At 43.4% G+C, this 27264-nt stretch overlaps 1 protein-coding gene across 3 annotated transcripts in view; it reads left to right on the top strand.

Annotated features, from left to right (window-relative positions):
* Positions 1 to 27264, top strand: part of dachd (dachshund d) — a 92137-nt gene that overhangs the window by 33474 nt on the left and 31399 nt on the right. For all 3 annotated transcript variants that reach the window (XM_085250409.1, XM_085250410.1, XM_085250408.1), the window contains exons 2-3: positions 13235 to 13350; positions 19753 to 19905. In XM_085250409.1, the coding sequence (XP_085106535.1) occupies positions 13235 to 13350; positions 19753 to 19905 (269 nt within the window). The remainder of the gene's footprint in view (positions 1 to 13234; positions 13351 to 19752; positions 19906 to 27264) is intronic.

Genomic DNA, 27264 nt, shown 5'->3' with positions numbered 1-27264 from the left:
CAGAGATAAGTGGGCCTAATGCTGAACAAATAGTGGAAATCAGAAGCCACTGAGAATCATTTGCCTCTCCTTTTCCCATGGCTCCCAAACAGACACCCAGACGCACAGACGGAGGGAGTGACGATGGGAGAAGGGAGAGAAAGATGGAAAGGCGGGGGTGGGACAGAAAAAGAAAAGAAGAAGAAGAGGAGAAAAAAACCTCAATGAGCAAAAACAATTTTGTCACCGCGAGCAGATCCAATTGAAAAGTCTCCTGGATGGGGAAGAGCTGGAGTTGTCAGATCAGGCCACGGCATTGAATAGATCCGAGCAGGCTAAATTGGCATCAGGTGTGGGCTTCCCCTGGCCGGTGATAGGCTCCCACATTGTGTTGGCTAGACATTTAGCCATTTTCAAATATAATGGGAGAAATGAATGCAAATGAGTGAGTGGACTGAAATGTATTTAAATGCAGATTGAATGGGGGGCTCTGTGTAGCGCCTGATAACAAGTTGCTTTAGGAGAAGGGCCACATTGTGTTGGATGATCCCTCCAACCCCCACCGCTCAGATCCCCCACACCAGCAGTCCTGTTCTCTCTCCCTCTGTCGCACTTGTGTCTCATAAGGGGCCATTGTTCACTGGGTAAACTCTCTCAAAACTATTTACATTACTCATTTATTTGCATTTCAAATATTTTGGGTTCTTTCTCTTTCTCATATATAGCCGACGCACATGCCGCCCGCCGCCTTGGGCTGCCCAGTGAAACAGTAATAAAAGGACAGGGGGGCTGTGGCAAGAAAAGAAGCAAAAGAAGAAGAAAAAAACACACATGAAGAAAAAGCCGGAAAAAGGAGGGGTTCATTCATTAATGATAATGTTCCTTATGTCCATAGCCTCATTAGAAGAAGCAGAGCAGCTAGTAGTATGCGTTTCACAAACAAGTTCCCCCTGCCCACTGCCGGCCGACCACTAGCCCACGGCGATCCATCTTCTCAAACGTCTCCTTCCCATATTTAAGGAGCTCTCGTTACAGCCTTTCCCAGACCTGTAAATTTATGGTGCACTCCGAGCGGTTAGCATAATTGCCGGGAATGCAGTCATTTCAGCGGGAATGTGGGAATTAGGGCAGGAGAGAAAAGGAAAGCTGTTGGTGTGTTAATTGAATTTCATAAGAATCCTTTCACAGCAGCAGCTTTGCCTTGTTCGTGGGGCAGCGTGGACACACAGGACTCAAATTGAATTTTCACGCTAAACATTTTTCCCCCCTAGTACTAATAACAAAAAAAACCCCAAAACAAAACAAAAAAATCAAGTGTTTGTCTAAATAAACCTTAACACTAGGAATTAGAGACGTAGCTTTGCTTTAGCAAACAGTTCATTTTTCATCTCTCTGATCTCACAAATAGAATAAGTGAAGAATAACAGGGGGGGGGGGGGGGGGGGGGGGGTGTTCTCTGACGGAAAAAATAAAAACAGCTTTTCTTCCTCATCTGCATTTAAAGTACAATTTACATGCAATTAAATTTGATTAATTAGACACACTAACCTCTGCCTGTCCTGTGTGCTCATAATGTATCATGCATTTCAATGTCAACCAACTCATGTTTGCTTCAAAACTTCTTCTTTTTTTCTTTTTTTATCGAGAGCCGTAGTTATGTTTCCTTTTACACAAGGGCATTAAAATATTATCCCGGTATTTAACATATTTAACTCTTTGAAGTAATGCAGTCTTGGCTTAAGGGTGCCTACTTGAAGAAACAAGTGCAAGCGTACGCTCTGCACTCTGTTTTTTATTTTGGTTTTTTTTATATCCAGAATGGCATTTATGTAAAGTTTGCCCTGTTAGCGTAGAGGGGCAGCTGGGGCAGCGACTGCAGAGATGCTTCAGTGTCCAGAAGTTTCCATGCAGTGATTAATAGGAGAGGTAATGTAGTGGGGAAATGAGTAAACACTCCCTTGCTCCTGGCTTTGTGCTTCAACGGCTTGATGACAAGGGCAGAGCAAGGTGAGAATTAAACAGACCTGCAGAAGAAGAGAAAAAGAAGAAAAAAAAATGGGAAAGAGCAACGGGCTGGAGGGGAGGAGTGAAGCATGACAGACCTGGGCAGTGAGTAGGAGTGTGGAAAAAAAAAAGGGGGGGGGGGGAGAAGAAGGCCGCCTTGACAAAAAGTAGAAGTGGAAGTTTCTCCTGAAGAAGAATAATTAAAAGCGCTCAAGGGAGGGCAGTTTTAATTTCACATGTAAGGGGCTAAAGATTTCATTTAAAGGCGCGGCGAGCGGAGAGGAGGTTAATAAGATGAACAAAGCAGGGAATGTGAGAACATACAGTGTGAGGAAGCGCGTTGGACTTTCACCTGACACGTTTTTAATTATTGAACCTCTGATATTTCTCTGTTGAAGAGAGAGGGTGTAAAAAAAAAAAGAAAAGGAGAAGATTAACTGATTAATAGTCATAGTGACCAATTACTCACTCGCGAGGAAATAGATTTAACTTCACCGGAGCAACACTTGTCTTCGGTGGCAAACGTCAGAGTGAAGCGCTGCTTCCAACACCAAAGCTAAAAGCGTACTCTGGGTTGCTCTGGAAGTTTCAGTGGCTGCCCACTGGGAACACAACCGGAGCGTTGCATAATGCCTCCTTCTAAAAAAGTGAACTTGCTTCTACAGTCGAATACGCACTCTTGATCACTGAAATCTCACTCCATTAGTGCTATCTGAAGTTGATGTATCCCAATTATCATAATAAGATCGGCTTGGTCCCGTACTCCACGGGACTCCAAACTCTCTTACTGCCACAAAATGATCAAAAGGACTTTGTGAACTAGACCCAGAGTCCCAGCTGTGGGCTGCTTTGTTTCAGTAGTGGTGAAAAAAAGAACTTTAATTGAATACGATGTATTTCTTTTGCTTGTACTTTTGGGCCTAAGCAGTAAGAAGAGATGTGCCAGCTCATCTTCACCAGTTACGCACGTGCAAAAAGGCGCTCCTCTTTTCTCAGATAACCATTGAAGAATATAATACAGTTCGGTGTTTGCCGAAGCGGCACCGCCGGCTGTGGACTTCCTCTCCGTAAAGCCAAACAGTTTGCTCAACAGGTCCCGGGGTGTGTCCACTGCGCTCCTCCCTCTTTATGAAATCCCAAATATTGTCAGTGCAGAGCATGGGAATGACTGTAACACTCCAATCCCAAAATCCCTTTCGCCTCCCGCCACCACGTCACACTGCGCGCACACTGTGTTTGACACTTATGTATTATATGTTTATCAGTCTCTAATGAAACACTGACAAGTTCCCTACACAAGGGATACTGTGTTCCATTAATAGCCCTTAACGAACCTTGGGCACTCACGAAAAGACTGGTCCTATTGCAGCTGACAGCAGTGGGGCCCTCAGCCCCGGCCCCCTGGAGAGAGAAGATATTAAGCGTTAGCAGCGTCTGCGCTCCCTCCTTCAGTCTCCTTCTCATTTCTCTCCCTCTCGCTCCCTCTCTCCTATATGCATCTGTCTCCCTTGGAAGTAAAAGGTGTCTCATTCCATTTCTTCAGGCACACGTTACTTGACCACGGTGTTTAGCGGCGAGCTTGACAAAGAGAACAGTGTCAGTTAATTTGTCAGAGAGCATTTGTGATTGATTTATTCATCTAGGGCTCAACAAATGTTTGTACTGTGATGAATTCCCCGAACCATAATTTACTCTTAGCGCAAATTAAAGTCAGACCTGTGATCGCACACATGCCTACAAACACGTATGCGCCATTTAATTAGAAAGGAATAGTTTATTCGGACTTATTGATTTCAGTTGAAAAAAACAAAACAAAAAAAAACGTGTTGAAGAGATTTTTTTTTTAATAATTTCAGCTTATTGGCAAACAAACTTTAGAGTTTTGTCGCCTAATTGCGAGGTTCTCGTGCTTCTTTTCAAACGTGACAAAGCCTCTTTCTTTTGCCTCGGCTTTGCTCTAAAAAGCTGCGCACATGATGCCTGTGATCTCTCTATTAGAATGTGACAAAACATTTGTTCTCGCTAGAAATAATGGCCTGTAACATCCTCTAATGTGATTCACAGTTTATTTGCAAGTCCATCGCCGTGTTGAACAAGGGGGTTAGAGGCGCGTCACACATATGGATAATTTTAAGCAGATGCATCTGGTGTGGCTACCACGCTATGATTAGTTTCCAGAGCGTCTGTGAGTGTGTAAACCATTGCCGACGTGGATGAAATATAGCCCAGGTTCACTGGGAGTGCAGAGAGAAGAAATGTACCCCATCTGTAATACACTGTGTAGACTAATATCAGCTCCTTTTCTGTGATATTGCAGTGAGATATCGATCTGGTAAAATTGTCCCATATTGGAGCTGTCTGTTGTGATATTCATCATGCTGTCACCTCTCCCCAGCACCTACGCGTTATTAGAAACCCGGGTTTGAAGAGGTTGAAGGGTTTTAGTCTCCGAGATGTAGCAAACAATTCATCATGAGAGAGGGAGAGAAGGAGAGCGGGAAAAGAATTCAGGTGAGGTGGTTCTCGGGTAAGATTTATGTCTCGTCAAGCTGTACATTAAGAATTATATTATCAAGCGAGAGCACACCGGCAGCAGCAGCAGCAGCAGCAGCAGCAGCTTCACTGCTATTTGCTGAGTAGGCCTATTTGCTGTCCTGCCAGGCTTAAATGGAGTTTTAGCTTTCAAGAGAAACCCCCAAAGTCTCGAGGAATGTAGCGTCTCGCCCAAACAGAGTTATTTGTGAGGTGCGCGGCACCTTGTCGAAAGCAGTTGTCATGTGTGTGTGGGAATTTCAGCGAGCCTGACGTTTTATTTTGTGCTCCGTGCCAATCACTCGTCAGAAACGACGCCTGTAACTTGGAACGTGCCACCTTCAGCTTGGCCCACACGTCAGGTTGGGACTCCGGGTTTGAGTTCTTGTTATTTCCTCTCTCTTCGCTCGCAGTCAGTGATTCTTCCGGAAGGATCACAGAGATGTATACAGACGGAATCCAATTCTTCCGTGTCTTGCAGAGGAGTCAGGCTTTGATTCGTCTTTAACTCAGTACAAATGCTCGTCTGGGGATGTGCAGGCTGGGGGTTCGCTCTGAAGTTGCTTCTCTCTCTCTCTCTCTCTCTCCCTCTGTCTGTCTGTCTCTCACTGGTAAGAATGTGTGTGCGTGTGTGTGTGTGCGTGCAGGCTAGGCTGTGCTCTGTTAGCCACAATGTTATTGCTGTAAACAGCATTTAAAGCACAGCTGGCCAAATTGATCAGGACCTGCGTTGGAGTGAACTTGAGCAGCCAAGAGTGGGGCTGCATAAACAGGGCTGCTTGTATCTAAATATGCAAACACTCTCCCAGCAGTCGGCACTCAGGGGAACAGACACTGTTACTTCTAATGGAGAAACACTGAGGAACAGTGAGAACCAGGCCTGAGCCCTAACCTTTCCATGTGTGCACACACACACACACACACACACGCACGCACGCGCGCACACAGAGGAAAAAGAGTACAGGAACATTTTTCCTGATTATGTAAACATTTCTTTTCCTCCCCAGATCATTTTTGGACTCCTCCAAAGTATTTACTTTTCATTAATTATTGAAAAAAAAATGAGGGGAAAAAAACAGAATAAACAGTAGATAATTTTTGTTTAATGTTTCACACAGGATTCCAATCCTCAGTGCAATTAATGCTAATCACCACGGTCTTCCTGTTTAGCTTGAACGTGGAATGTGTTTGTGAGCCGCCGCTGTCTCTTGTGCTCCGTCTCTCGTTTTCTCTGCGCCTTTTTTCCTCCTCCATCTCTGCCGTTAGCCACCGTGTCTCCTCGTGTTATGATTACATCACCCTTTCTGTCTATTGTGTCCATTTGGACCCGTAATTAATCACATCCGACAATCCGACGGTCCTATTCCCAAAGCTTAAAAGCCCTATATATATATATGTATGTATATGTAGAGATAGAGTGAGAGAGTTAGATGGAGTGCATCAAGTATGTTGGAGGTGCTTACCATTTGTAGAGTACAGTATATTAATTGCTTATCGGTTTTTGATTTCAGAGTCATTTAGAGTCAATCGAACGTATAATTTTCACAGCTATTGTTCTTTGGGGTTTGTTAATTGTCACCCCACTGGCAGAATTAAAAGCAAATTAAAAGCCTTAACTATTGACTCTATCTGAAGTCACTCTCCACAACAATTTCACAAAACAATGGGGAGGATTAATGAAAATGCAGCTTGATTTCTGTTCTCCAAAGCTTTTGCTATGGGGAACCAATTAACTACCCTTCAGGATGACTTTCACTTCTAACTGCTGGTCTGTTCCACTGCCAGAAACTGGGATTAATTCTCAATTAATCCCTCCACCAGAACAACTCTGCCTTTGTCTGCTGGGGAGGACATGAGCATACAACACCGAGGTTACCCCAAGCCTGTTTGGTGGAGGAACTCCACCCCTCCTAAGATTGATACACCCTGTAGACTAGCTCTTCTCAAGCTGAAAATAAGAGCCATTAAAAGGGAATGGTTGACAATGATTTTTGTTTTAGGATTTTGAGCTTTATTAGCCATGCATATTAATGAGTCAATTAATTCCATTCGTCCTCGCGAGTGGCCTGTTTGTGTTTGCCTGACCTTTTATCTTAGATGCGTTCACGCTCCGCTTGGTTTAAGCACTTACTCCATACTGCGTTTCCCATAGCCTCATGTCCAAAAAGGGAGTTTTTATGTGTTTAGCACTAAGATCCCCCCCCCCCCCCCCCCCCTTTTGTTTTCTCACTGCAACTCTCTTTCTCATTGGTCCACCCTCCCCCTCTATCTTTTTTTGTTTTTTCTTGAGCTTTCTCCCTCTGTCAGAATGCCTGCTGGATGTATTCTTCTCTAAATGTGACAGGAAATATGCTATTATAGCATGCCGAATATTTGCCTGATGGGATTTGCAATAAAATTACTACATTTCCTTTCCATTAGGATCTTTAAAACCCCTCTCTCTAATTTATGATTACCATGGCAAAAAGACATGTTATATACATAAAGACCAAAGTAGCCTCCAGTCCACATTTAGCCCATCCTGCTTTCAAAGTTAGTTGAGAGGACAGGAGAAATAATTGAAAAGTGCAGCTGGACTGTGTACAATCTTGTAAGGGATGCCTAGAAAATGAGATTAATCAGTGCACAGACATTGTGGGGAAAAGTTTGCAGTGAATGCCTGACAGTCGTGCTCTTTCTCTCATTTCAAATGTTGGCAGGCTAGCAGGCAGCTCCAAGGGAAATGCGCTCCTTTCATACTTGAGTAATTGATGAATTGTATGCAATATGCAAATGAGAATCCATAAATCTTATGAATGACAGCTTAATTTATGTGAGCCTTAATGAATGCAGGATTAGATTTTAATTAAATATCCTCAAAGGCACCCTGACTGGGTAAGTTTTAAAAGCCTTGTTTTGAAGACTTGTTTCATATGCATCGCAGTTCATGAAAAAGAGAGATCAGTGAGAGTGGTTAGATGAAATTTCCTAGCAGTTTGAAGATAAGACCTGTTCTGTTTTGCTAACCAAAGGCACTTGCAATTAATAAATATTGGAGCCAAATCATATCTACCAATCTCATTTAGGCTTTCCTGGAACTGCTCATTCTCATACATTTGATTAACTGCATTTACTTTAAGCGCTATCTGATTTCTAACATTTGGTACAGTATCTTTTTAATTAAGAGAATCATCCATTAGGCATGGAAAAGTCAACCAATTAGGCTTTCCTCATCAGTTCCCGTGATGTAGGAAGTCTGCTTACTCATTATCAGAGTCTGTTCATGTGGTGCTAAGCAATCTTAGACTCTGTAGTTATGGGACGTACAATTATGAAATCAGCTTTTAACATTAATGATGCATGGGAATAATCAGCAGTTTATCGCATTTCAGATCTTTTTTAGATTCGGTTTCACAACCGAAAGGCTTCAAACGGCTCTAATAGAGAGCGATTACAGGACTAAGCTCTTTATAGCTGCCGTAACATCGGTCTTCTCTCAAAGTCTGCTTGTTTCATTGCACGGGCTCGAGGACAGCGGAAGGAGCAAAACCGGCTCCGAGTTCCCCCGTACCGTCAGACTCTGCGATCGTCTCACCCAGCGTGGTCCTAATCAGGCCTGAGCCCAGACAAAGGCATCAGGAAGGCACCCACTCTCCCAACTACCACTGATCTCAACCCCGCACATTAGTCCACACAGGGATCAGAGCACAGACAGCACTTTAAAAGGGGTTTTAGTGGGATTGATGCTAACTCTCTCCCGCCTTTGATTTCACACCATTTGATCTGTGATATATTGTTCCGTAACAAAGGTTCACAGTTTGCAGGCGGATGCAGCTGTTCCTAACCCTAATAAATAAAAGTCTGTTTTTCTTTCCTTTTTTTTTCTCTTTCCTCTTCTCTCTGCTCGCACTCAAACTCGCTGTAATCCAGCTATCTAGATCAGATAAGTGCCGTGTGGCTACCTGTGCGAGGCGTTGTTTGACAGGTGCAAGGGGGAAGCTGATTGAGATAATCCAAGAATAGGTTCAATGCAAATACAGATACAAGATGAGGGTAAGGATAGATGGATGCATGAAAAAGATGGATGAGCGAATGCATTCCCATGTATCACACGGTGACTCTGAGATTATGATCATCACAACGAATAGACTGCCAAGGTCAGCAGGAAATATAAATCATCTTTTTTTTTTTTTCCTTCTTTTTCCCCGTTTTGTTGAAAGCAACATATAGCCCTGTCATTCTCGCTGGTTTTCATTTTGTCAAGTTGCTACGCTTTCTTTGATACACGCACGCTCGATTCTCAGCTAATTTGATTGTAGATTTTGAGAAAATCTCGAGAAATGCTACGCTGCTTATTCACCCAGAGATACTCGGTTTGAGAGAACGGTCGACACTTTTGCTCAAACAGTGATTTCGATGAGCAAATGTAAAATTCTTTATTACTCTTAAAGTTTAATCAACAAACAAATGTAAAATTAAAGAGCACAACTTCCTGTTCCTTCTGCGTTTGCTAGCATTACACTTCTCTTGTCCAGCAGACCAAGTTTTTTTTAACACAACTCATTTCTCAAATTAAAGTTAAGCATCGCACTATTTTTTTCCCAGACAACAATGTTATCTGACCTGTGGGGATTTTAAATTGGCAGTAAGACAGCACAGACATGTTATTCCTATCTTTTTTTAAAAACATAGTTAACCTCTCAGGGGAGTTGTGCGCATATTTTTAAACCATTTGATGAACTGAATTTAAAAAAAAAAACAAACCTCCAAAAAAACCAATGCACTCAGCATATTCAGGCCCCTGATGGGTTCAGGGCGTCTGAATTTCTGCCTGACCTGGCACTTAAAAGGTAAGAAACTGCTTTGTTTTATCAATAAGACCTTGTTTTCATGGCTGGTCACCACCCCAGCAAACCAATCAATGGGGCATGCTCTGCTATCGCTGTGAGAGAAATGAAAAATAAACCCCAGATAATCCTTCAGTTAAAAGGTTACTCAGGGCGATAAAAGCTATTTTGTTAATTTATTTACTCTCTGCACTGGAGAGATAAAGAAAAGGAACAATTAGGGAATTCTAGGTGAGAGATTTTAAAAGGGCAATGACATTGGGTTAATATTTTATAAGACCTGATTGGCAGAGACCTGGAGAGGCCTTTTGTTTACACAAGCCCCAGACGAATGATTCACTCGCTTGTTTTGGCCAACCGGGCGGAAATGGAATAAATATCTTCATCCTTAGCTTTTAGAAACGTCAAACAAAAGACTGCGATAAAAGGTTAATGGCTCAATCATAACCACCAGGAAATAATATTATGCTCTTTCTCTGCAAACTCGAGCCACTATTGACATAATCAGGTTGAATTCCTAAAGATATCCGAAGATGGGAGGAGCGGATGACTTCTGTGTGTAACTGAATCCACTAAGGGAGTGTGCTCACTTGGGCTAAACATTACATTTGTGGTTTCAATTGATTTATAACAGATCGTAATCACTGCATTAACAGCGTTCTGGGTAATAAGATCTCAGTCACTGCTTCCGTTATCAGAAACGAGACTGATGGCGAGATGTCAGAATTTTGCCGTGAGATCAAAAAGCATCCTGATATCTCATTCGATATTATGCCTCTTATTATACCTATCACCCCGTGTTGGCTTCCTGTAAACGGGGTGAGAACGTGAATTTAATTATTGTGCTTTTATTGCATTGTAGTGCTGAAATTGGACTCGTGTGGAGTGTATTGTTGGGCCCCGTGTAATCTGATTGCCTGCGCAGCGTAGTGTGTTGGATAGTATCAGGTTCCAGCCGACTCTGCTGGGTCAACACACGGCCGGGCCATTAAAGGAAGTCTGGTTCAGGGAAAGTTCACCAGTATTTTCTTTTCACCATAGCAGCAAAACAAGAAAAAGGGAGAGAATAGATGTGTAACATATTTGTGGCCCCAGCCCAAAGCTGGTGGGGCCTATTTTGCTTCCTTAATTGAAGCCAGAGAGATATAAGGGGGTCTGAATATCTTAACCATAAATATAAATAAAGCATGAAATAAAATTCTTTCATGATTGACCTCTAGAACAGAAATAAAGTTGTCCAAACAAGCCCCAATTTGGAACTCAGAGGCTCTTATTTCCTGAAACGTTTCGATTTTTTTAAGCAGAGAGAGAGAGAGAAAATTTAAAAATAAAAGATTAGAAAAGACAACAGCGGATAAGAAATGTAGCAAAGGTACACAAATTCCAATCATAAATCCAGTTGTGCTATCTTTTTTTCTGCAATAATGGCCTAGTTTGGAGCTGTTTCTGTGCCAGGCTATTTAGGGAATCAGCATCTGCTGCTTGATAAATAGCCTGGCTCTTTTGTTTGAGGCCAGGTTGAGTTCCTCCCTGGACCTGGCTTATTAGCCTGGATGGTTCTGACCATCACAGATCCGTATGCCTGGGAAAATGTGGCGCAAATCGTTCGGGAACATTATACACGTGCAGTCTTTGGAAACGTTGAGCAGAGGAGCCACTTCACCCCCTCTTTAATAAAGTGTTTGCCATTTCTGCAAATGTAGACGTCTACTAAGCCATAAGGAAAGGAGACAGTAGCATTAATTTTCTGAGAGGCTTTCCTGTTGCTCGGAGGTTCCTCAGTTCAAAGCTCCATTTTCAGCTGGTGTATTGCTTTCATGGCTCGCTGGTGTTATTTGTGTGCAGGCTGTAGATGAAATGCTATCCCTTTAAACACACGGGACAGAATCTCTCGCAGCCTATCCAAACATTACCTTTACTTAACTGGGCCTTTGTACCCGAGTTCACATCCTTTGACATGATCTAAGGTTGATGTGACATTTTTTTTGTCCATTTGAGGGTCCTTTTGCTTTTAGTATTGTTAGTAAAAAGCCTTTTACCCATCACATACCCTCTATTGAGGTCTTTCATAAATAATTCAGCCAGAGTACAAGTGAAAGTGATGACAGCAAAACTGTCTGCGATCTCTCCCTCTCATAAGATCAAAGAGGTTCTTCTATAGAAATAGGAATTACGTTTCCAGACGTTCCTAGGTTGAGCGGGCACTCGTTTCTCTTTCCACCTCCCTCTTTTCTCCCTTTCCCTCCTCTCGCTTTCTGCCGCTCGCTCTCCCTCTTGTTACTTCTTTCTATCACTCTCGTACTTCCCCTCCAAAGGGACACAGTTGGGTGAAGGTCTGCTTTTAGTCCTAAAACCTCCATCGCCACTATATGAGAGAGTCAGCACATTCAGACAGATAGAGTGAGTGCACTCTATTAGCAGGAGTGAGGTAAATAAACCTCGCAAGATATGGCTGAATAAATTTCGACTGGCGTCTGAACTAAAACACACTGCGTCATTCTACAGATACCGCCTTTGGGAAATACAGTGAAATGTACTGTAACACAAACAGCCTAGTGCTTGATAAAGTCTAGAGAAAGACATTATTGTTACATTGATTGAATCTAGATTGTTCTTGCAAACACCTTTTTTTTCTTTTTAAAAAAATGGTGTAATTCAGTCTTCATATTAATTATGACTGTTTAAGTGTGAACTAACTTTACCTGCAGGAGATGAATGAACAAAGAAATGTCTCGTACCTCAAAAGAAAAAAAAAAAAGTATATAAAACTGATATATACATATCACTATCCATCCAGCTTTTCTCCTGTAGTTTCAGAACACTCTGGAAACCTTTTGGTGTTTTAAAAACGAGTCAAACTCACTTCTTGATAGAGAGCGCTCGGTATCCCAGTAAAGCTTGAAATGGACTATTGTATGTGAAATAATGTATGAGGCCAATATGTCACCTGTGTCACGTCACCATAATTCATCTTCAGCTGAGACATCCAGCCCCTTGTTCATAAAGAATATACCTCTATAGAATCTCGGCCCATTACATGCTCATTGTGTTGTTGTTTTTTTCAGCCTGTAGGCTTTTCTTTGTAACTATAAGCCAGCAAAGTAGGTATTGATTGAAACTCGAAGCTGTATTAATAAGTGAATGAGTAAGATGTGTGGAAAGTCAGGGGTGTATCTGCTTTGAAGGCCTTTTCTCCTCCACAGTAAGGTGGCACAGTCATTTATCACGGCTGGATCTGTGCCCCTCGTTTGGTGTAATAAAACTCCCCCATCAGAACCGTCCAACAGGTCTGAATCACTCTGTCACACCACCTTCCAGCTAAGGCACGCATTAAATCAAGCAAGCAGAACATTTCCTAAGGCAGCCATTGCCTTTTAATTTCCTGAAGAACCTTAAAATATCATTCATTACCAGAACTACACATATTTGGTTTTTAAAAGTCTCATAAATCAATAGTGGCCTGACTGCAATAATTATAACAAGTTAACATGTAATTTCCAGGCCGAGGGCCGCGCGCTGGATTTTAGCATATGCAAACGAGGCAATTCAAATAGTGTGGGGATATTAATATGGAGGAACAGGTAACGAGGTACGGGTTATGAATTATGCATCAAAAAGTGGTTGATCTTCAATAAAGGAAATGAATTCACCGTGTAATCTAATTAGTTATGGAAGTCTATTATGTTGAGCTGCAGAAAGCAACTGTCCTTGAAAAGAAATTTATTTACAGTACATGTTAGCTCTTTGGAATGGAATTGCATTCTGGAGTGCTCCAAATGTTAACACTCTCCCACCACCGCCACCACCACAAAGCACCAGACCAGCACTACCCACACGGCCCCTCCTCCTCATTTCTCACCCGACTTCTTCCCTCTTTCTGCCCGGTGTTTCAGCTCCAGACCCGGCCGGCCTCCGAAGAGAACCCAGAGTGTGACATCACCGGAGAACCCCCACATCATGCCCCACTCAGTCCCCGGCCTCATGTCCCCCGGCATGATCCCGCCCACAGGTATGGTTTGGTCTGTATCTCTCTGTCACTGTTGCTAAGGCTCTGATTCCCTCTGTCTAGGTCTCTTCCACACACACAAGCGCACGCATGCACATGCACGCTCAGCCTCCCCACGAGTGGCCTCCCCGCAGCTTGTCCTCGAAATGGCAACCAGTCCAAAGTGACACATGCATCCAACCACCAGACACCAGCCGCTCACTCGTTTACCAAAAACAGATCCTCTGCTGTCCACCCCCCTCCCCCTCCCCCCCTCGCCGGAAACAAAGAGGAGGAGAATAGATTGGAGTGGAGATCTTTTCTCTCAGATTATTCCAGTAGATGTTGCATTTTGCCTTGAGTGCATTCTAATTAGTGCGATTAAATCCACTCCACTGGTATATGTACATAGGCAGTGGTGATGCTAAAGCAAGCTTATCGCCACAAGAATCAACAACAACCGTTTGTGCCCTAACTTACCCCCGGGCCAAGTCTTATTGCAACTAATGCTTTTGTTCTATTTGTGGCTGGCTTCATTGTGACTGCTTTGATGTTGGTGGCTGTAAGTGCTCTGCTTTGCATATTCTGCTCTCCTTAGTGATACGTCTTTAATGATATTACGCTGTCGAAAGGAGCTTTGTGCATTCTATTTAACCGACTATTCATTTTTTTTTTTGCACTTTTGCAAAGAGATAAAGCACCGCAGCAGATTTTCCATAGTGAACTTGAACACTTTTAATGATCCCACTGAACACATTTTAATTCTGTTTGTTTTCGTATTCGTTTAAGAGCCACCCACTTTGAAATTCACTACTAAACGCGGGTGCCGGTTCAGTGCAGGCCAGTGCTTTGAACTGTGGGAACAGGATGAGGTCACTGGCTATCTGCGCAGCAGTATAGAAGGCAAACTTAAAGGCTGAAGTGAACACAGAGAGGGACAATGATGAGAAAGACCCATGTTATTTAGTGGAACATAAAGCAACAGAAAAGCCTTTTGATATCATCCCCTTTAAGCCCAGAGGGACTCTATGATCTTGACATTTAGTCAGGGTATTCAGGGGGCAGCGATAAAGTAATTGAGGTTTTCTTTTTTTTGGTCTTCTCATAACTGCCTTAAGCTTCCTAACTGTGGCGAGATGGAACTTTTTGCACCAGTTTCTGTGTCGTAATTAAACCATTTATTGTTTTGATGATAGTATTAAGCATTAAACGTCAAGGAAGTTACAGACTTTGACAGATTAGTAATTAAGTATAATTGACCACACATAAGTTAGCATCTAAGTAGGCGACTAATTGATCTCCCTGTCATGTCCAAATGTTCTGATTGATGATAAAAAACGACATTGAGAGACTGTCTTAAATAGTTACACCATCGTGTCATGTCACATTAGTTCATTTTTCAGATGAGTTAGCGCCTGCACAGAAAGACAGAATACGGGCCGACAGCTCTTCCCGAGGCTTCACCAATTCTTCGAGCCGCCCACAAAATAGCTGCGCCCTTTTTCATTTGGGCTGCGGATGAAGAGCGCACAGTGTTTGGTTCACAGTAACATGTCATCCCTCTGCTGATGTTCCAAGGAGATAAGCAGCATTAACAAATATGGTAATAGTGGTTAACTATTGCTCAAACTGGCAAAAACGTTTCATCTTGAGATCGAAGCAGGAAGTTGTTCAATTATCTCATCTCCCAGCTTCAAAGAGCAGCATGACAGGCACTTACTTAACCGTTTTACAGTTTTCCCTTTTATTTTATTTCTTTTTTTCCTTCTTTTTTTTTTTGGCGCAGCTCTTTTGAAGCGTCAGACTTAAGGTCATAGATTTAAGTTCGGTGGCTGTATCGGTCACATGTGAGAAGTGCATGAGAACAAATGTCGTCTTCACTCATCAGGACCAGAGAGTGGATGTGAGACACATTGTTAACATACACCAGTTCCATTTAGAAATGGACGTTTTAATGTGCTGAGTTAGTGCTTAGTTTTACACTTAAGGACATGTGTGAAGGCACACGTGTGTCTGTGTGAGTGCCTGAACGTGTGCATACTTCATGCCCCGAGGAAGGGGGTGTGGGGCAGGGGTTTACGCTGGAGCCTTTCCAGTTGCTGATGCATTACAGGCAGATTGGCCCCCAAATCGGATTATTTGCTGTGGACTGACACCACACTGAGATGACATCTCCTTTAAAGTGGAGAGGTGGCCTCCACTCACACTCTGGCCACTACTTAAGCAGCAGCTTCAATATAATTCATTTATGTCCTGGATATGGCTTCAATCTTTTGAATAACGCAAGAGTACTGCATTTACCATTAGAGAAATGAATGTCACCTACATCTTACCGAGGTGCATCCTGTACTTTGCTGATAAAAAAAAAACCCCAACAACAATATTTCCTAATGCCTCCTGGCATTGCCTCGCTTTAAGAGCGACACAGAGAGTTGCTTCTTCTTCTCACGAGTGCTGTAAGTGGAAACATACAGTAATATTTATCCTCTTTCAGTGTACAATTAGCACGTCATCCCCTGCTGCAGAGTGGATCATCTAATCCATCGCCACTTCAAGCTGCTTTAAAATAGATCCAGTATGCGCCAGGTAATTTAGTGTCAGTTCTTTGTGCCTCTGCCCCTCCTCTTTGAGTCCGCCGCTTGTCATAAGGTTAGCACGCTCTGTAATTGATACTAAATTTGTCATGATGTGGATAGCACAGTTCAAGTGGTTTAGTGTACCTAAGAGTCGCGTTGTTCCCATCCCCAGTTTGTCATTGCTGTGCTGCCACCAGTCCATGCATAAAATTAGGCGGCCATGCTCATTGACATGGAGTGTCTCTTCCCTATTTATCCTGCTTGCCCGTTTTCATTGTTGCCCATGGTGCAGTCCCTAACAGAGAGGAGAACAGAAACACAGCAGATGAGCTCTTGTTTTTTGTTTGGGTTTTTTTTTTTTTTTTGAGAGGGGGGGGGGGGGGTGAGTTGCAATCACTGCAAGAGAAAGTCGTAAAAGTCGGTCTTTTGTGTACTGATGTGAAGTTAATCTGATTTTAATTTAATTATAAGAGTTAGTTGCGGAGGGCACAGGCATTGGGGTGTTTGTTGTAAGAATGTTCTGACATTGGCGCAGGTATGGGGCAGCTAGCATGTTAATTAATGATGAAGATCCTGACAATATGCAGAGGCATGACAGCGTTAAGCCAGTCGGCTGCTGCTTCCTTTGCATATTAATAGATCCTTCATTATTATTTAATATGACAGCTGCTCCAAGGGCTACCATCAGACCTTGTCTCTGTTATTTGCTGTTTTGTGCTCCCCATGTGACAGTACCATGCTATTCTCTATTTGTTGAAATGTTCCCCCCTTTCTGTTTCCTTGCTGGTGTGACTCTCAACATGCGACCGTGATGCGCTGTTAGTTTTGTGCTCTGGAGGATTCGGACTCGCCGGCGCGTCTATATGAGAAAAGTGTCTGAATCTAAAGGTGACTTTGAAGGACTATATGAGGCTGGATTGTTTTGTTTGCATAGTAATGAATGCAGATTAGCACCGAGTGGGATTGGTCCTGTTGACGTTTAGACTTCTAGTGGCTTAATAGACTTGTTGTTGGGCGCCAACATCTCCCTGGCTTCCTTATTACATGCGCTGTATTGAGGTGTGCGTTGTGTGGATATGACAATTGATCCGGCGAAATGAAGCAATTATCAGAACAAAGATTTCGATTTATGGAGTGTGTCACTTAGTCAAAGACAGGGGTGGATGTTGCGGGCGAATGATAAATGAAAAATGGAAAAGTGATCATTTCATCCGTTTCACAATGGTACGAATCAATTTCCTAGCCTTTATTTTCTCGCTAAACGTTTGATCAAAACTCATCACCTCCTACTTTCCGTTTCCGTTTTGCTTTAGTGGCTCTACAGTTTAGTCGACTAAAGAAAAAAATTATATTATATATATGTGTTGAGGACAGATAGGCTGCAGTGCAATAAACCACCGTATTCCTACAAGTTAGAGAGCATCAGAAAGCTCCATTGCTGCACTCCTTTTAGCAGCACCTGATTTGTGGGGGGAATTTATCACACAAACAGCCCAGAGGTGATTTCAATATTTACTCGGCAGTCTGTTCTGCATACGTCTCATTTGGAAAACAGTTGACTCTTGCCCATTATACACAAATGAAGGCTGACCTTCAGACTGGGCAGAGGCCACATTCATTATGTGGAGAAGTATCACCTTCTTATGAGGCAATGGCTGTTTTCCCCCTCCTCCTGCCCAGCCTATGCATATGGAACAGCAGCCAGGGCCCACTGCAAACGAGAGGGCCCTCGCTGACATGATGTATACTGTACGTCAATATGGTACTGATGTATTTTAAGATGCAAACAAGGCTTTAAATTATATGCACCTCCATGTCAGAGGCTCAGAGTGACTCTCACCATCTGCCTATCAGCTGGGGATGAGAGGAAAGGGTGTCCAGGCCGGTATGCTCTTGTGTGCGTGTTTGTCAGTGTGTGTGTGTCTGTTAGCGCTTGCATGTGCTGGCATGTATCTATTAGAGCCACGTGTTTGATTTCTACCTCTCCTTGTACTTGTGTCTCCCCTCAAATGCATGGCTAATAGCTGCTTTGAGTCCCATCACGGAGACGTGACAGCTTAGCGATGATAAACGGAGACGCCGCTTTGTTCTGCGTCAAACGTAAGGCAAACCTGCATATCAAGTACAAGCAGCACCCAGTGAAAGGGCAGGTGATATACCGTATTGTGGATATGAGTGATTCCAGTAATAGGTACATATCTTTTTCTTGCCATGCATCTTTGATTTTGTTGCTGGGGCTGGCGAGAAGAGTCGTGGGACTCTCCTGAGACACGCCAAGCCTAGAGGAGCTTTAGCACTATCTGTCCCTGCTGTTTGAGACCAGCCTCATGAATAAAGATTTCAGTCACGTTCAATACACCAGAACCCTGGAACTACCACAATGACAGACCAGTGCTTTATGATCTCTGCAGTGTGCTCAGCATATGTATGGCTGTAATATTAGACCTACTATGTCAATCACATCAAGTTCATTTTCATTAAAGTGGATGACCACGTCTAAACTTGCTATTTCGGGATGTATTTTGAGATCACAGAGGGGATTCAGTGGTGTCAGTATTCATGTAGTTTAACGAAGCAGCTAACTTTGGCCTCAAGTAAATCCATGTAAAATTCTCAAATACATTCAAATTCAGTTCAATTCAATTCAGTCCAGGTTTATTTATTTAGTGCCAAATCACAACAACAGTCACCTCTGAAAGAGCTGTATATTGCAAGGTAAAGACTCTACAATAATACAGAGAAACCCCAACAATCAGATGAGCCTCTATGAGCCAGCACTTGGTGACAGTGGGAAGGAAAAAACAGGAAGGAACCTCAGGCAGAACAAGGCTCACAGAGGGGCAGCCATCTACCACAACTGGTTGACTGGTTCTCTCTTGAGAAGCCTACTAAATAACCCATATCATCTCCGTACAAAAAACCAGTATGAATATTTGAGTATATTTGAGCCAAGCTCATTGCCACTTTTGACCTGTTGCCTCATCAGTTTCGTACTTCTGCAGACCACAGAACATTTTGAAATAAGAGATGATACAAAAGTTCACATATTGCCTCCTTCTTCATTCCTTAGTTAATTTTCACTCATGGCCCTCTAACTATTAAACTTGCTGGTCTGTCTATAGGATTCCATTGTGCCCGATGACTCGCCTTGACAGTGAGAAGAGCCCTCTTATTATGAGGCACGACAATGTATTGCTGTAAGAAACACGAGCAGCACTGTGAGGTATTATTCAGGTCGATTAGCTCTGATGAATGCATTAGACGGTATCACTGAAGTACCCTCCACAATAAGATTCAGAAGACGCAGCTCAGCCCCTATGTCTGTTCACTTTAACCCGCTTTACTTAATGTTTAATGCCTGCCCCCCCCCCCCCCCCCCCATCCCCCGTCGCTGTGTCACACTGCATCACTATTCCTCATTCACTATTATAAGCTGTACACACAAAGTGCTTGCATCATGCGCTGTTATCTTGACTGCATCTTTTTCCATCAAGGTACAAATACATCAATACAGAGCGGCGAGGAATGCCAGAGTCTCTGAAACATTCATAAAAATCATATGCTGCCACACACACGGGGATCCATCTCATCAGCATGATAACCCGCTGTGAAGATATCCCCTGTCAGAAGATGAAAAACAAAGTCGTGATCTCGCAGGAGCTTATTCCCCATAGTGTATAAAATTATTCATTGTTTTATTATTTCAAAAGTCTGCCCTCTGTTTTCTTTTTCCTTCATTTTTTTATTTGCCAAGGAGGCTTTTTGAAAGGTTTCGCAGGTGCAGTGGCTCAGCCACAGCAGACATGTAGCGGTCTGTAAGCGCACTGTCTCCTCTGCCTCTTCTCTCCAGGCCTGACAGCAGCGGCGGCAGCAGCTGCCAACGCAGCCATCGCAGAGGCCATGAAGGTCAAGAAGATCAAGCTGGAGGCAATGAGCAGCTACCACGGCAACGCCAACCACCACGGGGTCGACGGAGAGAATGGAGACCTCAGCTCCAGTGTCGGTGAGGATGCCCTTCATACACGCACACACTGTCACAAATACATCTCGCATTAGTGGGAAAAAAATGCAAGCCGCACACAAACACATGCGAAGACCTGCACACTTGTCACCGTTTCAGCACACGCTCAAAGAACTCATAACTGTTCCAAGACTGCACAATTATCTGTTTAAAAAATTAGACAGAAAATGTCCAGAGAGGCAGGGTATTATACACATCTCAATCCTCGGCCGTATAAAACGAGAATCAACACATTAGGGGGAAAAATGCAGACTGGTTATTAAACAAGTTCCATTTTTGTCAGGGTTGTCAGTAAGTTTGAGCAAATTTGCTTTGATTTGCAAGAGTGAAAGCTTATGCGGTTCCATGCATTGTTCCAAAGGTACCCCAGCAGGCAAAAAAACAATGCTGGCAATCAAACCCTTCATTCTCTCTTTACATGTATCCTGCCTCCTTTCTTTCCAGCCGAGGCTAAAAAGTCCAAAATAACAATAATTCCAGAGCAGGTTTAGACTGAAATATGTCAAAGAAGAAGGTCGTTTCTACACCTCGTCATTAAAGCAGACACACTGTTCTTTGTGTCAATGGAGCTTTGTCAAAAGTAATAAAAAGGTTATACGCACACAGAGGCACACACAGACACACAGCTTGCCTTAAACCGAAGACTCGCACGGTGTTCTTTCATGAGATGCTCTTTCCACTGTGCTGCTGCCTTCTCAAAGTTTATAAAGCAATAAACTATTGATTTTAGTTATTTTGTATGCACTGGGAATGCCCGCTTTAGTAATGTAAGTCATGTTTTTCCGAAAGTGTTTTATGTTGAAAGAAAAAAAAACAACTCCTAATAGCTAAGTGAAACTGTGAACACAGTTTCCCAAAGCTATCAGCTTTTAACAAGGTCTAATTGAATTGCTGTGAGAGCTCTGGTTTTTCACTATGTGCCATTTCAATTAATTATTAGCCCTAAAATGCAGAAGGATTTTTTGCAATATCACACACGAGCACTTAGTGTATTAAAGAGAATGATAATGTATGTTAGCGCGGATTCATGAGCCCGTTCCGAATTATAAACCAAGTGTAATCCCCGTAGCTTTGCCTGCTAAATTGAGGTTTTGATTCACTTACTGTAATAAATGGCTTGACTCCTGAACACATTTCGACAATAATACTTGACACCATGGAGCTTGTGGCGTGCGAGATGAAAACAGGATGTGTTTCTAAGCAGATTTAACAATGCGAAATGCATAAAGTGTGAGGTCATCACTCCGAGAGAATGGAGTGTGTAAAAAAAAAAAAAAGAGAGAGAGAGAATACGAGCCTGCGAGGTCACGGAAATAAAGATAAATGTGAGTACTAACAGCAAGGCTGTGGCAATGGAGCTAATAAGAAACTGTTTTATCTTTTTACAATTTAAATTGTAACCTTGAGCCCACAGCCAGCCACACAGGCTCCCGGTAGAATCATAATTCTGGCAAGGGGGAGCAGTTCTAGGTGTGGGTGCATGGGCCACAGCATTAGCTCTCTGAGTGAAATATATGGCAGTGACGCCTCTCGGCCCATCCACAATCAATTGGATTCTTTTCCTTTAATATTTACTCGCAGCGATGAGATGCTCGTCTGCATGGTGATGAACAGTCTGCCACTGGCGTTTGAAGGTGACCTGTCAGTGAGTATGGACAAATCTCTCGCTCGCAGAAATGTAGAAAATAAATCATTAGGGGCAGGCAGTCAGACAGGGGCCCCTCTCTCTCCCTCACTCTCCTCGGATTTAAATCAGCTCAGATTTATGATTTGAATTAATGCTTCGTTTGGTCAAAGGAATGGTCGCAGAGACAAATGATGTTTGGTACTGAAACCATCCTAATATTGATTACTGGGTGTCGCAGCAATCTCTTGTTTATATCAAGCACTCTCCTGTGACAGGGTGGCCAGCAGGAGTCATCCTGATAATACGCTGGAGATATATGGCCCGCTCTGCACTGCAGAGCCATGAAACACAAGCTAGCAGCATGTTGTCTTCTTCATCTAGCCCCAGACTTTGCTTCACATGTTTTATTTTTAATGAAGGCATTTTGGGATTCCACAGTTGCGAGACTTAACAAGGAAGCCTGATTACAGATTTTACTTCAGATTCCATAAAGTGGCTCGCTCGGGTTTGATTTATGAGCTTTTTTTTTTTTTTTTTTTTTGCTTTCTTATTTTTTTGAAGTGCGAATCCCTAATATATCCAGCACTTGAGCCTATTATCCAATAGCTATCGAGACGTATAAATCAGTTGACTGATGTAGCAGAGGGGGAAATGCATTTGGCTGGGGCTTTTGTTGGGACTGGACTGACTGTTGTTCAGAGTGCTGACTGGGGAATGACTTCATGCTGTTTTTAAAACAGACTCAGACCACAGCTGCTCTGAGGAAATGGACTGGCGTTTTATAATCAACCGGCTTAAACTAAGACCCACACAAACGGATGTGTTTACTTACACAAATTATGTTACCATCCACGATAGGAATTGATATGATAATGAGCATCCTTCTGATAATACCACTAAGGACATAGATCCATTTAATCAGAAAAGAGCCACTACATCAACCCGTGGAGGGGAAACGAAAAAGAAAAAAAGCCTCCTCGGGCTAAAATACAGAATACAGGTGCCTCATCTCAGTGTTTGTCTGAAGCAGTTCTTGTATTGTGAAGCGCTTAAAGCAAAGCACAGCAGAGCCAGCCAGTGAAGGACACTCTGTACTGTTTGTAGAGTTGGATTGCCCGCCGCTGTCTTTGTGTTGATGTAAATTGAACAGGCTAATGTTTCTCCCTCACATTAAATATTCATCACAATTAGACCTTCCTGTTTGCATCAATGTTATTAATTATAAGGAAAAAAAACAGCCAGTTCAACTCTCTGCCAAAATAACCAAACATCCTGAGTGAGAGATGGAGAGAAGGAAATAGATATGTATGAAGAAGGGGAGGCAGGAGAGAAGGGTAAAAAAGATACGGAGATGGAATGACATCAAAATGTAAAGAGAGGCAGGATGGTGTGTGTGTGTGTGTGTGTGTGTGCGCGTGTGTGGGGTCTTTCTTTGATTTTCCCTCGCACTCTTTAGTTGGGCAGAGGGAGAGCTCTCAAAGCACAATGTGGATTGTTCCTGCGCCTCTCAGGAAATGCCACAATTACAGATCACAGACCAAGCAAAACACGTGTGGCGCTTGGCCTTGAGGGGGATAAACAGCCTGTCATTCCCTCCCAGTGCATTGACCCCAGCCACAACCTTCATTACTGGGAGAAAAAATATTGTCAGCTGCCCACTAACAAACACCTGCCAATTCCAAGAGAAGGAATTGGGTTTGTTTTTTTTCCAGTTACAGAAGGGGGGAAAAAAGTGTTTCTCGGAGCTTCAAAAAGAACCAACAAAAAATCAGGTTGAGACGATAAGGCAGGGGTTTCACCCTTTGTCCTCTTTTCTCTGTCTCACTTACTTCTCTGTCTTTCACCCTCTGTCTCTCTTTGGCCACTGGGTGCTGCCCTGCCACTCATCTGACTCCTCACCACACAACTCTAATGGAGCTGAAATCCTGTTTGTAATTAGATATGGGAATTCCACTGTCATCAGCCAGATGATGCCACGACATGCCGGCTAAACAACAGCGCGGCGGTAGAAGGAGAAGACACAACTGTCACTGCTAACATAATCTACCAAAAAAAAAAAAAAAAACTCTTCCGAGTCCGCACTGTAACATCACAGCGAAGCTTTAAAAGGAGCGATGCATGAAAACCTGAAAAGCCTTTGTCTCAACATCTGTGGCTTCGGTCCAGGCTGCCTGCGCCCAACAGGGGCGGGTGGGGGAGTGGAAAGCCTCATGCTAGTCTGAAGTTTGGACGGGTGGTGACAGGTACCTGGAGTCTTGCCTGACTGAGTGAGGAGTTGAGGGAAAGAGGTTCTGGGTGAGATGATGAGGAAGCATCATTCTCTCTTTCCAGGGTCATCAGGCTAATTTCTGCAAGCCCTACCCTCACGCTTGCATGTTTGCATGCGTGCGCGCGCGTGTGCCTGCGTGCGTATGTGTGTGTGTGAGAGAGAGAGCGAGGAAGAGGGGGCCTTGGCCCCTGAGAGCGCTCTGTGAGGAGACCACAGCTGTACACTCCCAGCAGCTAATTGGTCCTTATCTAGCTGTCCCATTCATCTTCATTTTTTACCAATTACTGAGCATTATCTGTGTTCTCAGTTGGGTATGGGACTTAATCCTTTTTGGTTAAGCTGGTGCTACAGCTTGCAAATTTCAAATGGAGGAAGGGTGGGTTGGTGGGTGGTGTATTTGGATGTGGGAGGGGAGGTGGGAGGGGCAAAAGTCGCAGCAAAAAACAAACTCCGAAACTTCCCATCATCCCTCACGGGCGAGAAGCAATCAATAAACAATGACATCACATGAAGGGGAAAGGAGGTGGGGAGAAAAAAATGGAAGGGATCAATTATTGGCGTTATAATTCAAGTCCTTGTTTGCAAACGTTGCAGCCGCATTGATTAGGCTGTTCTTGTTGCACTCGCCATTATTGACTTGTTAAGGCCATATTTTCTCATCATCAGTGGTTTTACCTTTTAGGGTGGGCGGGGTCATTAATTATTTAGCATGTATTTATTTTAAAGCGTGGCGAGTGAGAAAAAAAAAATCACCGTGTTTACGCCACAAACAACACAAAGTATAGTACACTGCTCATCCAGAAGGTACATCAAGACGCCGCAGTCTGGGGCAGTTAGCCTTAATTTTCTGAGATCAATGCATAACTAGACTCCTCTCTATATGGGGTCCGTGCTTGGCCATGTTGCAGAGCTGAGTGGAGTCAGGCTTGAGACCATGCACTAATTACTGGAGTGTTCACTGCTCTGTTGGATAGCATTTGTGCAATTTTGGAACATATAAGAGAGTCAGTGTGCTTTGCGATAAGCTGCTAAATAAGACATTAAGATGACAGCGCGTGTGAGTGGAGAAATGATAGTCGTCGAATGTGAGCCGAACACGGGGCTAAAATGGGTAGAGGTGACGTGCACCCGGGCGTATATTTACTGGACATACAGGCATGCGTGTCAGCACACACAGACAAAGCCACGCACACAAAAGCAGGACCCATATAGAGAGACACTGCTCTTGCACTTTGATAGGGATCTGTTTGGTCACATTCTCTGTGCCAGCTGTCAGCCCAGCTCCACTGCTGCGATTTAATTAGTCTGTTTATGTCCTTTCTAATAATAAAGCTCTCTGGGTGGAAGGACACGTCCAACTAGCTAACTACGCGCTCCAACCTGCTAGCTGCATTAGTGCTGGTGGCCCAGCGCAGCTGAATGTGGGCCATGATGGAGGATGGTGGCAACTTCCTGCACCTCTCCTCTAGAACAGTGGCCCTCAGGCTCAGATCTAGTATCACCCCCTACTCAATCCTAACCTTAACCATTAGGGGATAAAGCACATACTGACCTGATATGAGTGTCTAGGGGCAACTTCATCCATCTTCCTCTCTAGCTCTCTTGTGGGAGCCTTTGTCAGCCAAAGCTCTTTGGAGAGACTAGATTGTAGCCATAGGCTGAATGGAATTCATTTCACGAACATATCATAACACCTCTTTTTACAGCGGCAGGTTATTGTCTTGACTAATTTATGCAATTCAACATTTTATTTGGGTTTTCTCCCCATCTTCTTATATCAAGGGTCCTTCTCCAGACAAAACAGGATTTCTTTGACCTGCCAGCGTTGGGCAAACGGGGGCTAGTGGTGGTAAGTGAGCGAGACAGAGAGTGGCAGAGCAGACAGGCAGCCTTCCAGTCTGAGTGAAGAGCTTGATGGGTCTCCGTCGCTCTCTTGGGCTTTGGCCCTCACCATCTCTCTATTAGGCTGCCAGGCTCATGGGAGCCAGGTGACAGATAAGTGAAGAACGACACACACATTTTAATAGACATTTCAAAAGATAAACCTGATAATCATTTCTCTTTTTAATGAAGTCTAATGTCCTCGTTCTAATTCCGGTTGCGTCGGCTGTTAAGCATCAGCGTAACACTTGAATATGCATGATTGGGAAATTGTGAGGCGCACCGATGTAGCTACAAAACACACAAACGCAGACAACGGCAGAAATAGATTACAATAACAGGGGGAATTGATTAAACATTATTTCCGTAATGATCCATATCAAGTTCTATCATCTTTGAGTGGCAGCGGAGTTGCGGCGCTACGGAGAGGAAGAGGCGGCGGCACTCGACAAACCGTCATGGACATATTTGTTTGATTGTCTCTTGCGGTTAGCTCACAATAGCAGGAGCAGAGCTATAAAAAAACAACTGACCAGTCGAGTTGTCATCCCTCATCAACATTAGGCCTCATTCCTCATTAATTGGATAGATTAATTTGGAGCGCTTTGATGCCGGGGTGATGCATGTGTTCGGCTGTCCCCTCCTCACTATTCTCTGTCAGGTTGAATTTAGCCAGGGAAGGGGCTGACCTTTGAAAGTGAAGAGATCAACACAATTTGAAAAGACAATGTCACTTGCTGTAAATGTGATACGTGTAATAAATGACATTCAACCTTTCGGTGATGATGAGCTTTCGCAGGTCGGAGCAATGTGAAATATACGTGGTGTGTGATTGCGTCGGATGCGGAGCCGTTTTCACATGCACAGTTAAGATGGCGCAGCGTTAGAGGCTGGATATCATGCGCTCTCATTTCCCCGTGATTATGTCTAAGAGGAAACATTAGCATAGAGTAATGATATTACTGTGTGTACACAATAACAGTAATGGCAGCGCGGTGATGACAACAGCGAAATGGCGTTCTCTTTTAACTGTGATTGCACTGTAAAAATGTAGCATTGCCCGGGAAGGATTCAAAAAGCGTTTCGTGACAGAAAAGAAAGTTGGTCGTGTTCCGCAAAAGCACTTTTTTCCCCCCTTTTTCTTCTTCTTCTTCTCTCAATTATGATATGGGAACCCTCATCCAAATAGAGCTATCAGCCTTCCTGAGCCCAGACATCTTCACCATCACAAAGCCTCTCCTCTGGGACCAAGATAAAGACGGAGCGCGTGAGCAAGTTCAAACAACGTAAAGGAATTTCACAATCAGCACGCCCTTCAGAGGGTGAACAAACAAAGGAAGGCGTTTCTTGATAAATGATATTTAGAATCTCCAGACAAATAATCAAACAAATATATATCTATGTATATTTTAACATGTTGTCCTCTGCCTCAGTTAAAGTCCACACTGAACTGCATTTCAAGGAAACCTCCCGCTGACAACGGTTGAGCGTTACTGATTTTCTCTCTCGAGAGGTGCTTGTCATGGAGGAAGTGAGAGCGCAGGAGGTAGTGATGCTAATTTTG

Source organism: Mchenga conophoros, linkage group LG16 (assembly GCF_057382185.1).
Source record: "Mchenga conophoros isolate Kocher_MC1m ecotype Shallow Benthic linkage group LG16, M_conophoros_male_GT1.1, whole genome shotgun sequence".
NCBI classification, from domain to species: domain Eukaryota; kingdom Metazoa; phylum Chordata; class Actinopteri; order Cichliformes; family Cichlidae; genus Mchenga; species Mchenga conophoros.
Note: the sequence above shows the minus strand (reverse complement) of the source record. Positions and strands in the feature narration are given on the sequence as shown.